General features: G+C 32.4%; 1 protein-coding gene across 1 annotated transcript in view; it reads right to left on the reverse strand.

Annotated features, from left to right (window-relative positions):
* The window catches only part of SLCO4C1 (solute carrier organic anion transporter family member 4C1), a 64743-nt gene that overhangs the window by 24892 nt on the left and 26509 nt on the right, over positions 1-13342 (reverse strand). The window contains exons 3-6 of the mRNA XM_031666326.1: positions 12221-12403; positions 4912-5008; positions 3143-3264; positions 1513-1619 (exon numbers count right to left, since the gene is read on the reverse strand). Of these exons, the coding sequence (XP_031522186.1) occupies positions 1513-1619; positions 3143-3264; positions 4912-5008; positions 12221-12403 (509 nt within the window). The remainder of the gene's footprint in view (positions 1-1512; positions 1620-3142; positions 3265-4911; positions 5009-12220; positions 12404-13342) is intronic.

Raw genomic sequence — 13342 nt, forward strand, 5'->3', positions numbered from 1 at the left:
TCAGATTGAAAACAATCAATTCTTGAGAAGAATTAATGAGAAAAGACATATACTTCAGAATAACTAAGTAAATTTCCCGTAATCAAAGATAAATGAAAAAACTTACCAACATACAGATGAAAAGAATAAGCCAGAATCACACTAACATAAAACTTCTCAAATACAACACAATTAAGTAGAGAAGAGCAAGCAATATTCACAGGCTACAGAGATTAAAAAGGAATAATCTAAAAGTATTCACCTAGTAAAATATATTATTCAAACATTCAAGGATATCTAGGTGGTATCCTATCTAAGGAAAACCAACAAGAAAATGTTGAATTCATAGAGATTGAAATCAGAATAGAGATCACTAAGCAGGAGGACACAAGGATTAAAAAAAAGTAATGGTCAGTAATGACTCTAGATGATAATGTAAATTAAAATGTATAAGATAAATTAAACAGGGATAATGAAATAGAACTACTGTAAGAGAAAATATTAGTAGTTGTAATTAAAGCATGAACAATATCAGCAAAACACAAGAATGTGCATGTATGGTATGCAGAGTTGAAAGATGGGCTGAGTGGAGAAGTAAAAACATTCTAAGGCTTTTATTTGACAAGAAACAAAAAACAATGAAAAGCAAACAATTTCACATCTTGAAAAGGTAAAATTATAAAGTCCTTTATGAATAAAACTTTAATAACACTAAATAGAATACTTTTCTGCTGAGTACAACTGAATGGACCATAACATTTTTGTTCTTTCTCCTCAAATTCAAACCAAGTTACCACTAACCACCTCTTTCACAAAAGAAAAATATTGGTTCAGAATTCTCAAATACATTTACAATTCAGTGACAAGTGACTAATCAATTTCATAAGGAAAATGTCATGGAATAATGGGCTGCTAGTGATAACAAGGAACCACTGAATGTGATATTGCCAATAAGACAACTCATGCTCTTTCAACCATTCTACCCTAGAATAGTTTTCATTTACTCAAAGGACAATAAAACTGAATCCAAAGAGTTGTTTATAAGAGCTCCAACTGTAGTAAACAAGTAAACAAAATTGTACTCTGAAAAGATGGCGCGCGTGTGTGTACGTGTGGGTATGTGTTCGTGTGTGTGGGTTTATGTGCATGTTTATATGTATTTATATATATAATGTACTATACATAATATATAATATACTATACATATATATTATGTATAGTATATAATATACATAATATATGTATATTAATATCCATAATATATAGTATATAATAAATATTATATACTATATATTATGTATAGTACATATAATATACATTATATTTATATATAACTATATATAATTATATATAAAATATATAATATATATTATATATTATATATTTATACACCTATTATATATAATATATATTATACACATACATACTATATATAATATACACACACATCTATACATATGTACATGTGAGTTGTGTGTGTGTATACATATGTGTGTATGAGACAGAGAGAGACAGAGAAGAGTTTTATTTTACCTTTAGAGCAGCTGGAAAATCTTTAATAGTTTTCCCAAATTTCGCATCTGCATTACCATTACTCTGATGAGCCTGGGAAGTTTTTCCAGCTTGAATTTCTGCTGTACCTAAAAAGAAAAAAAAAGTAGTAAGTAAACTTGCTCTATCACTTTATTCTTCATGTAAAAATGTGCTTACTTTCTAACTGACACATACTTCCGCTAGTACATAAATTCTATAAGAGGCTAGTTGTTCTGTTAAGAAAATTGTTCAAATATCTATGTCTGTAATCAGGATGCCCCAAGAACTAGTATTCATTAGTACTAGCTAAGGAGTTCCAACTAGTCTAAACATTCAAATGAGACAATTTTGCTCCAATCACATATCTATGCTTTTCATTTAAAATCTCTTAACATTTTTTCTTCCTTTCAAATGGTTCTCTTTTTGATCCTTTATATATTAAAGTACTTTTGTGGCTTTTTTCCTCTGCTCTCTTAATCCTAACATGCTTGACAAATGAAATATTTACCATCTTATTACCATGTCCTTTTGATTTTTAATAATGGTACTGCCAACAAATTTGAGAAAACAGTTAACATATGGAACTATAAATGAATGGCTCAGGGTAGAAAGAAATTAATGAGTCTATCTACTCCCAGTCTGTCAGATTTTCTCTTGCCCATTTCCAAAAGTTAATCATCTATGCTGCTGAAAATAGCAATGTAAACTACTAAATACCTCCAACCTAAAGAAAAATACTTCTACAGATATGTTTTTTAACTACATGATTATACAGAAGCAAGAGCTCATAGAGAAAAATGAATATTACTTCTAATTAACCTTTTCTTTTTGTATAGAATGTTTATATTCAAGCTGGGAGTGGTGGCTCACGCCTGTAATCCCAGCACTTTGAGAGGCTGAGGCAGCCAGATCACCTGAGGTCAGGAGTTCGAGACCAGCCTGGCCAACATGGCAAAACCCCATCTCTAATAAAAATACAAAAATTAGCCGAGTGTGGTGGCACATGCCTGTAGTGCCAGCTACTTGGGAGGCTAAGTTAGGAGAATTGCTTGAATTCGTGAGGCAGAGGCTGCAGTGAGCGGAGATCGCACCACTGCACTCCAGTCTGGGCAACAGAGGGAGACTGTCTCAAAAAAAAAAAGAAAGAAAAGAATGTTTAATATTCACATACAGTAAAAAAATAAAAAAAGTACACTACAGAATGACTTCAGTGATAATTAAAAAAAAATAAGTACTTGCACTTTTAACTACAAATAATTGATATGAATGATTTAAGACAGACTGAAATTAATGACTAACTGAATACAAACTAATAGTTTAAAAGATACTGTACCTTGTATACACATAAAGCAGAATTCCAGATAAAACATAAGAAACAAATTTATTAAGTACTAAAGAAGTAAATATTCATAGTTCTATCATTAATTGGAAATTGAAAGAAAAACCATGAATATTAAGATTGTTACCCAATAATTTCTAGAATGAAGAATATTCAAAATTTACATAGGCAGACAGTTGAGATTCTATAAAACAAACAGGGTGAATCTACAGTTCTTATTAATCATACAGAAAAGAACAACTGGCCTACAATTAAAATAAACCTCTCTGGTTTTAAAGAAAGCATGCTTACCTGGTAAATGTTTTGGAAAGCAAGAAAAAGGTATTATTAAAGACCAAGCAAAGATCCATGATAGAAGAAATCCAATCCACCAAGCTCCCAACCATCGTGGATCATCCTCAGTGACATCAGTGCTATATGATAGAAAAACAAGAGGTAAAAGTCAACTCTACCTTATTAATTAAAACTCAGTTAAGATAATTATATACTTTATACTTCAAGTGCATATAGTAGAATATGATTATAATATCCAACAGTTTAATGGTGCCATTGCAAAGAATCAGAAAACAGGTAGCAGACATAATTGAGAGTTATGAGAATAATGGTTTACAAAATGTTTAACAATGGCAAATATGACATGAAAGTTTAAAATATCTAATAGAAAATATGACAAATATTTGAAAAGATACATAGAATTTCTCAACATTCTTTTAACTTTGGCTAAATTTTCTTCTCTACTGTATTAAATATATACCACAGCAAATCACTGATCTGTGTTAAAAGCCCATAGAGTGTGCTTCAATTAGAGCACTTCTTTAATGTAAAATTATTCTTAAAGTGACTATTTGTCTATTTATTTCCTTGAAACAGGGTCTCAGTCTATCACCCAGGCTGGAGTGTAATTGCATGATCATAGTTCACTGCAGCCTTGAACTCCTGGGCTCAAACGATTCTCCCATCTTAGCTTCCCAAGTAGCTGAGACTACAGGCACAAGTCACTCCTGGCCTCAAGTGATCTTTATACTTTGACCTCCCAAAGTGCTAGGATTACAGATATAAGTCACCGTGCCCAGCCAGGGGTCTCATATTTTAATACACTTTGACCCTTTCCAAAAATACACTACTCCTACAACTCATGTAATTTTCCACTGAAATTAAAGTGTCCTTTCTTAAATCTCTGGGTCACTACCTCAAGAGTTCTTCTGCATGCCTTTTTACAGTCTGTGAAAGAGTAAACTAGGACTAACAGTTTAGAGAACAAATCACATACCTATGACCCTATTTTTGTATTCACTGCCCATGGTCATGTAGAGGATTGTGCGGTTATAATTCCCAGTGGCAAAATGAAAAAACATATGACCTCAGCAAAGGCACAAATTTCTCTAATCAGGAAATAGAGAAGGTAACTAACTCAGTGTTGAATTTTGGTCAAAGAGATCTATTTTAATTCATGTCTTAGACACTTACCAACCTGTGCGTATCAACTACTTTGTTGAATACTTGAGATTATTAAATAAGATAGCATGTAAAATAAGTTAACACACAAAACATATGGTGTCTGGTATACAGTATAGGACAAATAAATATTATCTATTACTATCCTTCATTGTCATCATTGTTAAAATGGCATAATTGTGATCTCTGTGACATTATCAGAGTTACTCTGGAACATTTTCTGAGAATCATAGACTCTTGAGACTCTTCAGACTATCTAGTCCCAACTAAATCCATGGAAAATATTGCTAATTTTTATTGAATTCTTATTTTTGAACAATGCATGGGGTCCTACATATGTATTTTTAAAAATTTCACCAGATGACTTTATTAAATGTCATTATTTATGAAAATATGTTATTATAATAAAAGATGGTATAGCATTAACCCAAAAGGTAATGCAGCCAAATTAGATATTATATAAGAATCTTTTGTATTCAATTTTTTTTTCCTGAATAATTCTTCATGCTATACTGAGTGAAGTACTGTGAAAATGTTCTGTCTATGATATTGGCATAATTAAAATAAAATGACTTTAAATAAAAGAAAACTAGATACTGCCTTGCCTTTCTCCCACAGCAACATCAATGTACATGGTTAGCAGTTGTCCTCCCAATACATAGCCAATAGCAGGGCCTAAGATTGACATAGCATAACCAGTTCCTAGAAGAAGAACAGAGACATTGAATACAGTCATATGTACAACTTCACTTTGCCTATCTAACAGTGAAAACAAATGTCTTACTATAGAAAAATCTAAACAATTAAACATACCAAAATCACACATATTTTCATTAAAACAATAACATTTGAATAGACAGTCAAGGAGTCTAAAACATGTAATTCGATGTAAAAGCTATTTGTAGTAATAATTAGAACAAAACCAAAAATTATAAATCCATGGGAAGTGTTAACTGGCAGTAGAGGTAGTATATCTACTATTTATCCTTTACTGATAGTGATCATAGTTACTGTTTACAATATCACGGAAGAAAATAATGCGAGCAACGTGAAACAAGAAGCCTTTTCTACTCTGTGCAACTCAGAAAGAATTTTGTATTTTGCACTACAGCAGCTGACTTCAAATCTGGATCTGCTGAGAAGTCTACTTCTTAAAAGTAAGTCATTAAACTTCTTCCTCTTAGGGACTCTCCCTATTTTTACTTGCAGTGGAATTAAATTGAGCTTATTTCTATCTGTGAGATATTTAAAATGTTGCCATATATAACTCTGAATTTTCATAAAACAAAACTTATTTGACCACTCATGTCTTTTTATTGTTGTTGTTGCTGTTTATTTAAGCTCGCAAGTATTTTGGGGAGTCAGTTGAATATAGTTTCATTTTTTTTCCTTTTTTTAGTTGACACATAACCATTGTACACATTTAGAGGATACATGGTTATGTGTCAATACATCTATACAATGTGTAATGATCAAATCAGATTAATTAGCACACCCATCACCTCAAACATTTAAGATTTGTTTGTGTTGGGAACATTTAACATCCCCTCTTCTAGCCTTTTGAACATATACAATGAGTAATGGTTAGCTATATTCAATCTACAGTGCTATATAGAACACCAGAATTTATTTCTCCTAACTGTAGTTTTCTATCCATTAACAAATCTCTCTATATCCTCCCCTTCCCATATCTTCCCCAGTCTTTAATAACCATAATTCTGTTCCTGAAATCTAGGAGCTGGTATTTTTTCTTTGTAGCTCTCACACATCAGTGAGAACACGTAGTATTTACTTTTTGTGCCTGACTTGTTTCATTTAACAGGATGTCCTCTAGGCTCACCCATGTTACCATGAACGACAGGATTCTTTTTTTTTTTTTTTTTAATGGCTGAATAGTATCCTGTTGTATCCTTGTTTCATTTAACAGGATGTCCTCTAGGATCACCCACGTTACTATGAAGGACAGGATTTTTTTTTTTTTTTTTCATGGCTGAATAGTATCCTGTTGTATGTACATTTCACGTTTTCTTTATCTATGCATCTGTTGACGAATGTTTAGCTTGATTCCATCTCTTAGCTATTGTGAGAAGTGCTACAATAAGCATGAGGACACAACTATCTCTTCAATACACTGATTTCCTTTCCCTTGGATAAATACCCAATAGTAGCATTACTGGATCATATGGTAATTATACTTTCCGTTTTTGAGAAATGTCTATACTATTTTCCATAATGGCTGTACTAATTTACATTCCCATCAACATTCTATTAAAAAGTTCTCTTTTCTCTGCATCTTCACCAGCATTTGACATTTTGTCTTTGTGATAATAGCCATTCTAATTGAAGTGAGATAATATGTCATTGTGGCTTTGATTTGCATTTCCCTGATAATTGATGTTAAGCAGTTTTTCATATACTTCGTGGTCATCCGTATATCTTATTTTGAAAAATGGCTATATAGATTCTTTGCTTACTTTTAATTAGATTATTTTGACTTTTTGCTGTTGAGTTGTTAAAGCTCTTTATATATTCTAGACATTAGTCCTCTGTTGGATGAACAGTCTGCAAATAATTCCTCCTGTTTTATAGGTTGTCTCTACAATCTGATGATTGTTTCATGTGCTGTGCAGCAACTTTTTAGCTTGATATAGTCCCATTTGTCTAATTTTGTTTTTGTTGCCTATGCTTTTGCAGTCTTGGCCATATAATCTTTCCCAGGACCAAGGTAATAAAGTGTTTTCCCTGTGTTTTCCTCTAGCAATTTTATAGTTTTGAGTCTTACATTTAAGTGTCTAATCCATTTTGAGTTAATTTTTGTATATGGTGTGAGATAGGGGTCTAGTTGTATTCTTCTGCATATCAATATCCAGTTATTACAGCACCATTTATTAAAGAGTCCTCAGTGTATATCCTTGGTATCTTTAGCAAAAATCAGTTGGTCATTTCTGAGTTCTCTATTGTGTTCCATTGGTCAGTGTGTCTGGTTTGATATCAACACCATTCTTTTTTGATTACTAAACCTTTGTTGTATAATTTGAAATCAGATAGTGTGATGTTTTCAGTTTTGTTCTTTGTGCTCAGGATTGTTTTGGCTATTTGGCATCTTTTCCAGTTCCATATAAATTTGAGGACTGCTTTTCCATGTCTGAAAAGTGACATTGGAATTTTGATAGGGATTGCATTGAATCTGTAAATTGCTTTGGGTAGTATAGTCAGTCATTTTAACAATATTAACTCTTTGAATCCATGAGCATGGGATGCCTTTCCATTTTTATTCTGTCTTCAGTTTCTGTCATCAGTGTTTTGTAGTTTTCCTTTAAAGATTCTCACCTCCTGGGTTAAATTTATTCCTATGTATTTCTTTGTAACCATTATACATGATATTACTTTCTTGATATCTTTTTCAGCTAGTTCATCAAAGGTGTAAAGAAACATTACTGATTTTTTAATATGATTTTTTACCCTGAAACATCACTGAATTTATTTAGTAGTTCTAAGAGTTTTATGGTGAAGTCTTTAGATGTTTTTATATAAGATTATGTCATCTGTGGAGACAATTTGGCTTCCTCTTCTCGAATTTGGATGTCCCTTATTTCTTTCTCTTGCCTAAGTGCTCTGAATAGGACTTCCAGTACCATGTTGAATAAGAATGATGAAAATGGGTCTTCAGCCAGGCCTGGTGTCTCACACCTGTAATCCCAGCACTTTGGGAGGCCGAGGCAGGTGGATTACCTGAGGTCAAGAATTCAAGACCAGTCTGGCCAACATGGTGAAACCCCGGACTCTACTAAAAATACAAAAATTAGTGGGGCATGATGTGGGCACCTGTAATCCCAGCTACTTGGGAGGCTGAAGCAGGAGAATTGCTTAAACCCAGGAGGCAGAGGTTGCAGTGAGCAGAGATCGCACCACTGCACTTCAGCCTGGGCGACAAGAATGAGACTCCATCTCAAAAAGAAAAAGAAAAGAAAAGAAAAGAAAAAAGAAAGTGGGCTTTCTTGTGTTTCAGTTCTAAGAAAGGCTTTCAGCTTTTTCTCATTCAGTATAATGTTAGCTGTGGGTTTGCCATACATGGCCTTTATCGTGTTGATGTATGTTCCTTTTATACCTAATTTCTTAGGAGTTTTTATCATGAAGAGATGTTGAGTTTTATGAAATACATTTCTACATCTATTGAGAAGATCATGTGATATTTGTCCTTCTATCTGTTTATGTGATGTATCACATTTATTGATTTCCATATGACGAACTAATTCTTGCATCACTGAGATCAATTCCACTTGATCATGGTATATCATTTTTTGATGTGCTATTAAATTCAGCCAACTATAATTTTGTTGAGGATTTTTGTATCTATGTTCATTCGGGATATTGGCTTGTAGCTCCTCTTTACATTCTGTTTTTCTCTGGTTTTGGCATCAGGGTAATACTGGTCTCAGAATAAGTTAGGAAGAATTCTCTCCTCTTCAACTATTTGGAATAGTTTGAAAAGAACTGGTACTAAGTTCTTCTTTACAAGTTTTATAGAATTCAGCAGTGAAGCCATCCAGCGCTGGGCTTTTGTTTCATGAGAGACTTTTTATTATTGATTCAATCTCATTACATGTTATTTGTCTGACCAAGTTTTCTATTTCCTCCTGGTTCAATCTTGGTAGGTTTTATGTGCCTGGGAATGTATCCATTTTCTCTAGGTTTTTCAATTTGTTGGATATATTTGTTCGTAAGACTAATAATCCTGTGTTTTTCTGTGGTATCAGCTGTGATGCCTTCTATTTTGTTTCTGATTTCACTTAGGTCTTCTCTCTTTTTTTTAGTCTAGCAAATGGCTTTATTTTATCTTTTCCAAAAACCAATTTTCATTTCATTAATCTTCTGTAGTTTTTTTTCTTTTTTCTTTTTTTTTTTCTTTTTTTTTTTTTTACTCTTGTTTAGTTCTGAGATAGTCTTTATTACTTCTTTCCTTCTACTAATTTTGGGTTTGTTTGTTCATGCTCTTCCATTTTCTTAAGGTACATCATTAGGCGGTTTATTTGAAATCTATTTTTATGATGTAGGTGTTTCTTCGTATAAAATTCCCTGTTAGCATTGCTTTGGCGGTACCTCATAAGATTTGGTTTATTGTATTTCTATTTTCATGTAATTCCTTCTTAATTTCTTCATTGGCATATTGGTTGCTCAGGAGCATGATGTTTAATTTTCATGTATTTGTACAGTTCCAAAAGTTCCTCATTATTAATTTCTAGTTTTATTTCACTCTAGTCTGAGAATATACCTAATATATTATTAATATTTTAAAGTTTATTGAGACTTATTTTGTGGTTTCATATGGTCTATCCTAGAGAATGTTCCATGTGCTGAAGAGAAGAACATGTATCCTGTAGCTGCTGGATAAAATGTTCTGTAAATACCTGTTAGGTCAATTTGGTCTATACTGAAGTTTAAGTCCAGTACTATTTGCTGGTTTTCTGCCTAGATAATCTTTCCATTGCTGGAAGTGGAGCATTAAAGTTTCCAACTGTTATTATATTGGGGTCCATTTCTTTAACTCTAATAATATTTGATTTGTATACATGTATGCTCTAGTGTTGGGTGTGTATTCGATTATAACTGCTGTATCTTCTTGGTGAATTTATTTTTGTATTCTTGGTGTATTCATAAGAGTAAAACGATATTCTTTGCCCCTTGTACTTTTTGACTTACACTATTTTGTCTAATTTAAGTATAGCTACTTCTACACACTTTTGGTTTACAATTACACTAAATATATTGTTTATCCCTTCACTTGCAGTCTAAGTGTATCTTTACAGTTGAAATGAGTTTCTTCTAGGCAGCACATGGTTAGATATACTTTCTTAATCCATTCAGCCTATCTATATTTTTAATTAGGGAATTTAAACTATTTACATTCAAGGTTGTTATCATTGATAGGTGAGGACTTCCGTCACTTTGTTAATTGTTTTCTGATTTTTTATATATCCCTTGTTCATTTCTTCCTCTCTTGTTCATCTTAGTATTTTGGCAGTTTTCTGTAGTGATAACATTTGATTCCTTTCTTTTTCTTGAGTATCTGCTTTGCACTGAGTTTTATACTTTCACTTGTGTTCAGGGTGGTAATTATTGTCCTTTTGCTTCCAGATGTAGGACTCCCTTAAGCATTTTTTATAGGGCTAGTCTAGTGATGATGCACTCCGTCAGTTTTTGCTTGCCTGGGAAAGACTTTATTTCACCTTTATTTCTGAAGAATAGCTTTGCTGGATGTAGCATTCCTGACTGACAGCTGTGTCCCCCCTCTGACCCCCAGACCCCTGCCTTTGAGCATTCTTAAATATATCATCCAATTCTTTCCTGACCTGTAAGGTTTTTGCTGAGAAATCTTTCTGATGGGAATTACTCCATAGGTGATTTGATGCTCTTCTCTTATTATTTTTAGACTTATCTTTGATTTTTGCTGGTTTGAATATAATATACCTTGAAGAGGACCCTTTTGGGTTGAATTTATTTGGGAATCACTGAGTTTCCTGTATCTGGATGTCTAATTTCTCACCCACAACTTGGGATGTTTTCAGCATTATATCATTATATGGATTTTCTATACCTTTTCCCATATCTTCTCCTTCTGAAATTCCTAAAATTCAAATATTTGTTTACTTAATAGTGCCCATATGTCATATAAGCTTTCTTTATTTTTTTTCATATTGTTTGCTGTTTTGTTTGACTGGGTTATTTCCAAAGACCTCTCTTCAAGGTCAGAAATCCTTTCTGTTTGATCTAGTCTATTGTTAAACCTCTCAAATATAATTTTTCATTCAACTACACTTGTAATTTCATTCATTTAACTCATCAGTTGCATGATTTATATTTGATTATTTTTAATGATATCTATCTCTCTTGAATTTCTCATTCAGATCATAAGTTGTTTCCTTGATTTCCTTGTATTGTTTATCTGAGTTCCCTTGATATCATACTGAGTTTCTTTAAGACCATTAGCTCAAATTCCTTTTTAGGAATTTCATAGATTTTTATTTTCTTTTGGTTCTGTTACTGTATAATTATTGTATTTCTTTCAAGGTGCCATGTTTCCTTGATTTTTCATGTTTTTGTTTTTGCTTGTTACTATATTGATGTCTGCACAGCTGGAGCAACAGTAACTCTTCCAATTTTAATGAGTAGTTTTCATAGGATAAGACATATTCCTATAGATATATCTATGGTGTTGGTTGGGTAGGTACCCTTTGGCTTTGATTCTGGGTGGGTGCGGCAGTGTAGTCTGCATTTGAATCCAAGGCCAATGGTATCTGTGAGTTCCTCAGTAGCTTAGGCTGCACTGAACATACTATCTTACTAATGGTATGGCAATGAATCTCTTATGTTAGATTAACAGACTGATAAAGAGAAAACTCATATGCAAATAAAGTACTCAATAATTAGATGTAGGGCTGTGCATTGTCTAGTTAGTTTTACCTTTCAGGAACATAAGAGAAGGAATTTAAGAGAAACTTATGCTACCAGGAATTAGATCACAAAGGAGAAACAATGGTTTGTTTTGTGGACTGTAAGTCAATATAGGATGTAATAAATCACACAGAATGGCAGAGCTCAATCTCAACACCTTGCAGAGATCTGCCTCTATGTCAATTCAAGCAATCTAGAGAGAATGCTGCTTAAATGGCTCTTCCTATCCTGCAAAGCTGGCCTGCCAATACCAAGAAATACAACAGAGGATCAACAAAAATGATGACAATTTATATTCACTGACATTATATGGCAGAAAATAAAAATAATACTGCATGTATTTATTGGGAATACCTATGGCATTACAACTAACTTTTTAATAAGCCTATGTTATACTTTACTTCTAAAGTAAACATATAATAAGATAAACTGATACTGAGACAGTTTAGAGAGTAAACTTACCTATATAGAGAGAAGATTTGTGTGTGGGCACAGAATCATCAAGAAAGGCTGTTCCCAGAGTATAAAGAGGAGTTCCTCCTGCCCCCAGCAATAGTTGTCCCAAGATGAAGACATACAAGTAGTTAGAAAGTGAAGAAGTTGAAGAGGTACAACTGGTGCTATTGCTTGCTGTTACACAAGTGTCTTGGGGAAAAAAAAAAACAACAAAATTGTGAATTTACAGAAATTTAACTAATAATTTAAATTTATATCATATAAATTATATTTGCCTAATATGATATAACCTTATTTATTTCTTCCAATCATTTTACTTTGATTTAAACTATTTAAAAATAAATCAAGAGAAAAATATACTTTCTTACCCCAGCCTGCCCTCACTTTATGAAGGTAACCCCTATTCACCTAGGTCACTTAGATGAGGGTAACCACTGTTAACAGTTCTTTTCAATTTTTCAGACATTTACTCATATAGTTACATGTTGTATACCCACTTAATTTTCCACACAATTATAGGCATAATAAAACATACTATCTTTATATTCAACAATGTCCAGTTTTCACTTATTATGTCCTGGACATCTCTGATATGGGCACTTAAAGCTATAAATTTATTTATTGGCACTGTCATAATATTCTACAACATAAATGTCCTGTAATTTTATTGCCTAGTCCAGTACATGTATTTAATGATAAATATTGTTAATATTATATTGTATTATACATAGGTTTAGACCATTTTGTTATTTCCATTAGAATGTTATGAGGTACATTTTTTTTTAAGTTTACCCTGGCACATTTTGGGCAATCCTATCTATAGGACAGGTTACAATGAGTGAAACTGCTAGGTCAAAGTGAATAAATATTTATATTTTGATACTGCCAAACCACTTTATCAAAAAGTCATACAAATATGCAGTCCCACCAACAATTCATTAACACTTTACATAATAAGACTTAAATGACTACCAAGCTCATTGGTTAAAAAATACATATATTTTTTAAATTTCATTTTAAAAATCCTCAGTGACATTAAGCATTTTTCCATATATTTATTGTCACTTACATTTTTTCTAATTTTTCAATTAGTTCAATTTTCCTAGGTTCAGAGTTTGATACATGACT

This window comes from Papio anubis, chromosome 5 (assembly GCF_008728515.1).
Source record: "Papio anubis isolate 15944 chromosome 5, Panubis1.0, whole genome shotgun sequence".
In the NCBI taxonomy this organism is placed as follows: Eukaryota; Metazoa; Chordata; class Mammalia; order Primates; family Cercopithecidae; genus Papio; species Papio anubis.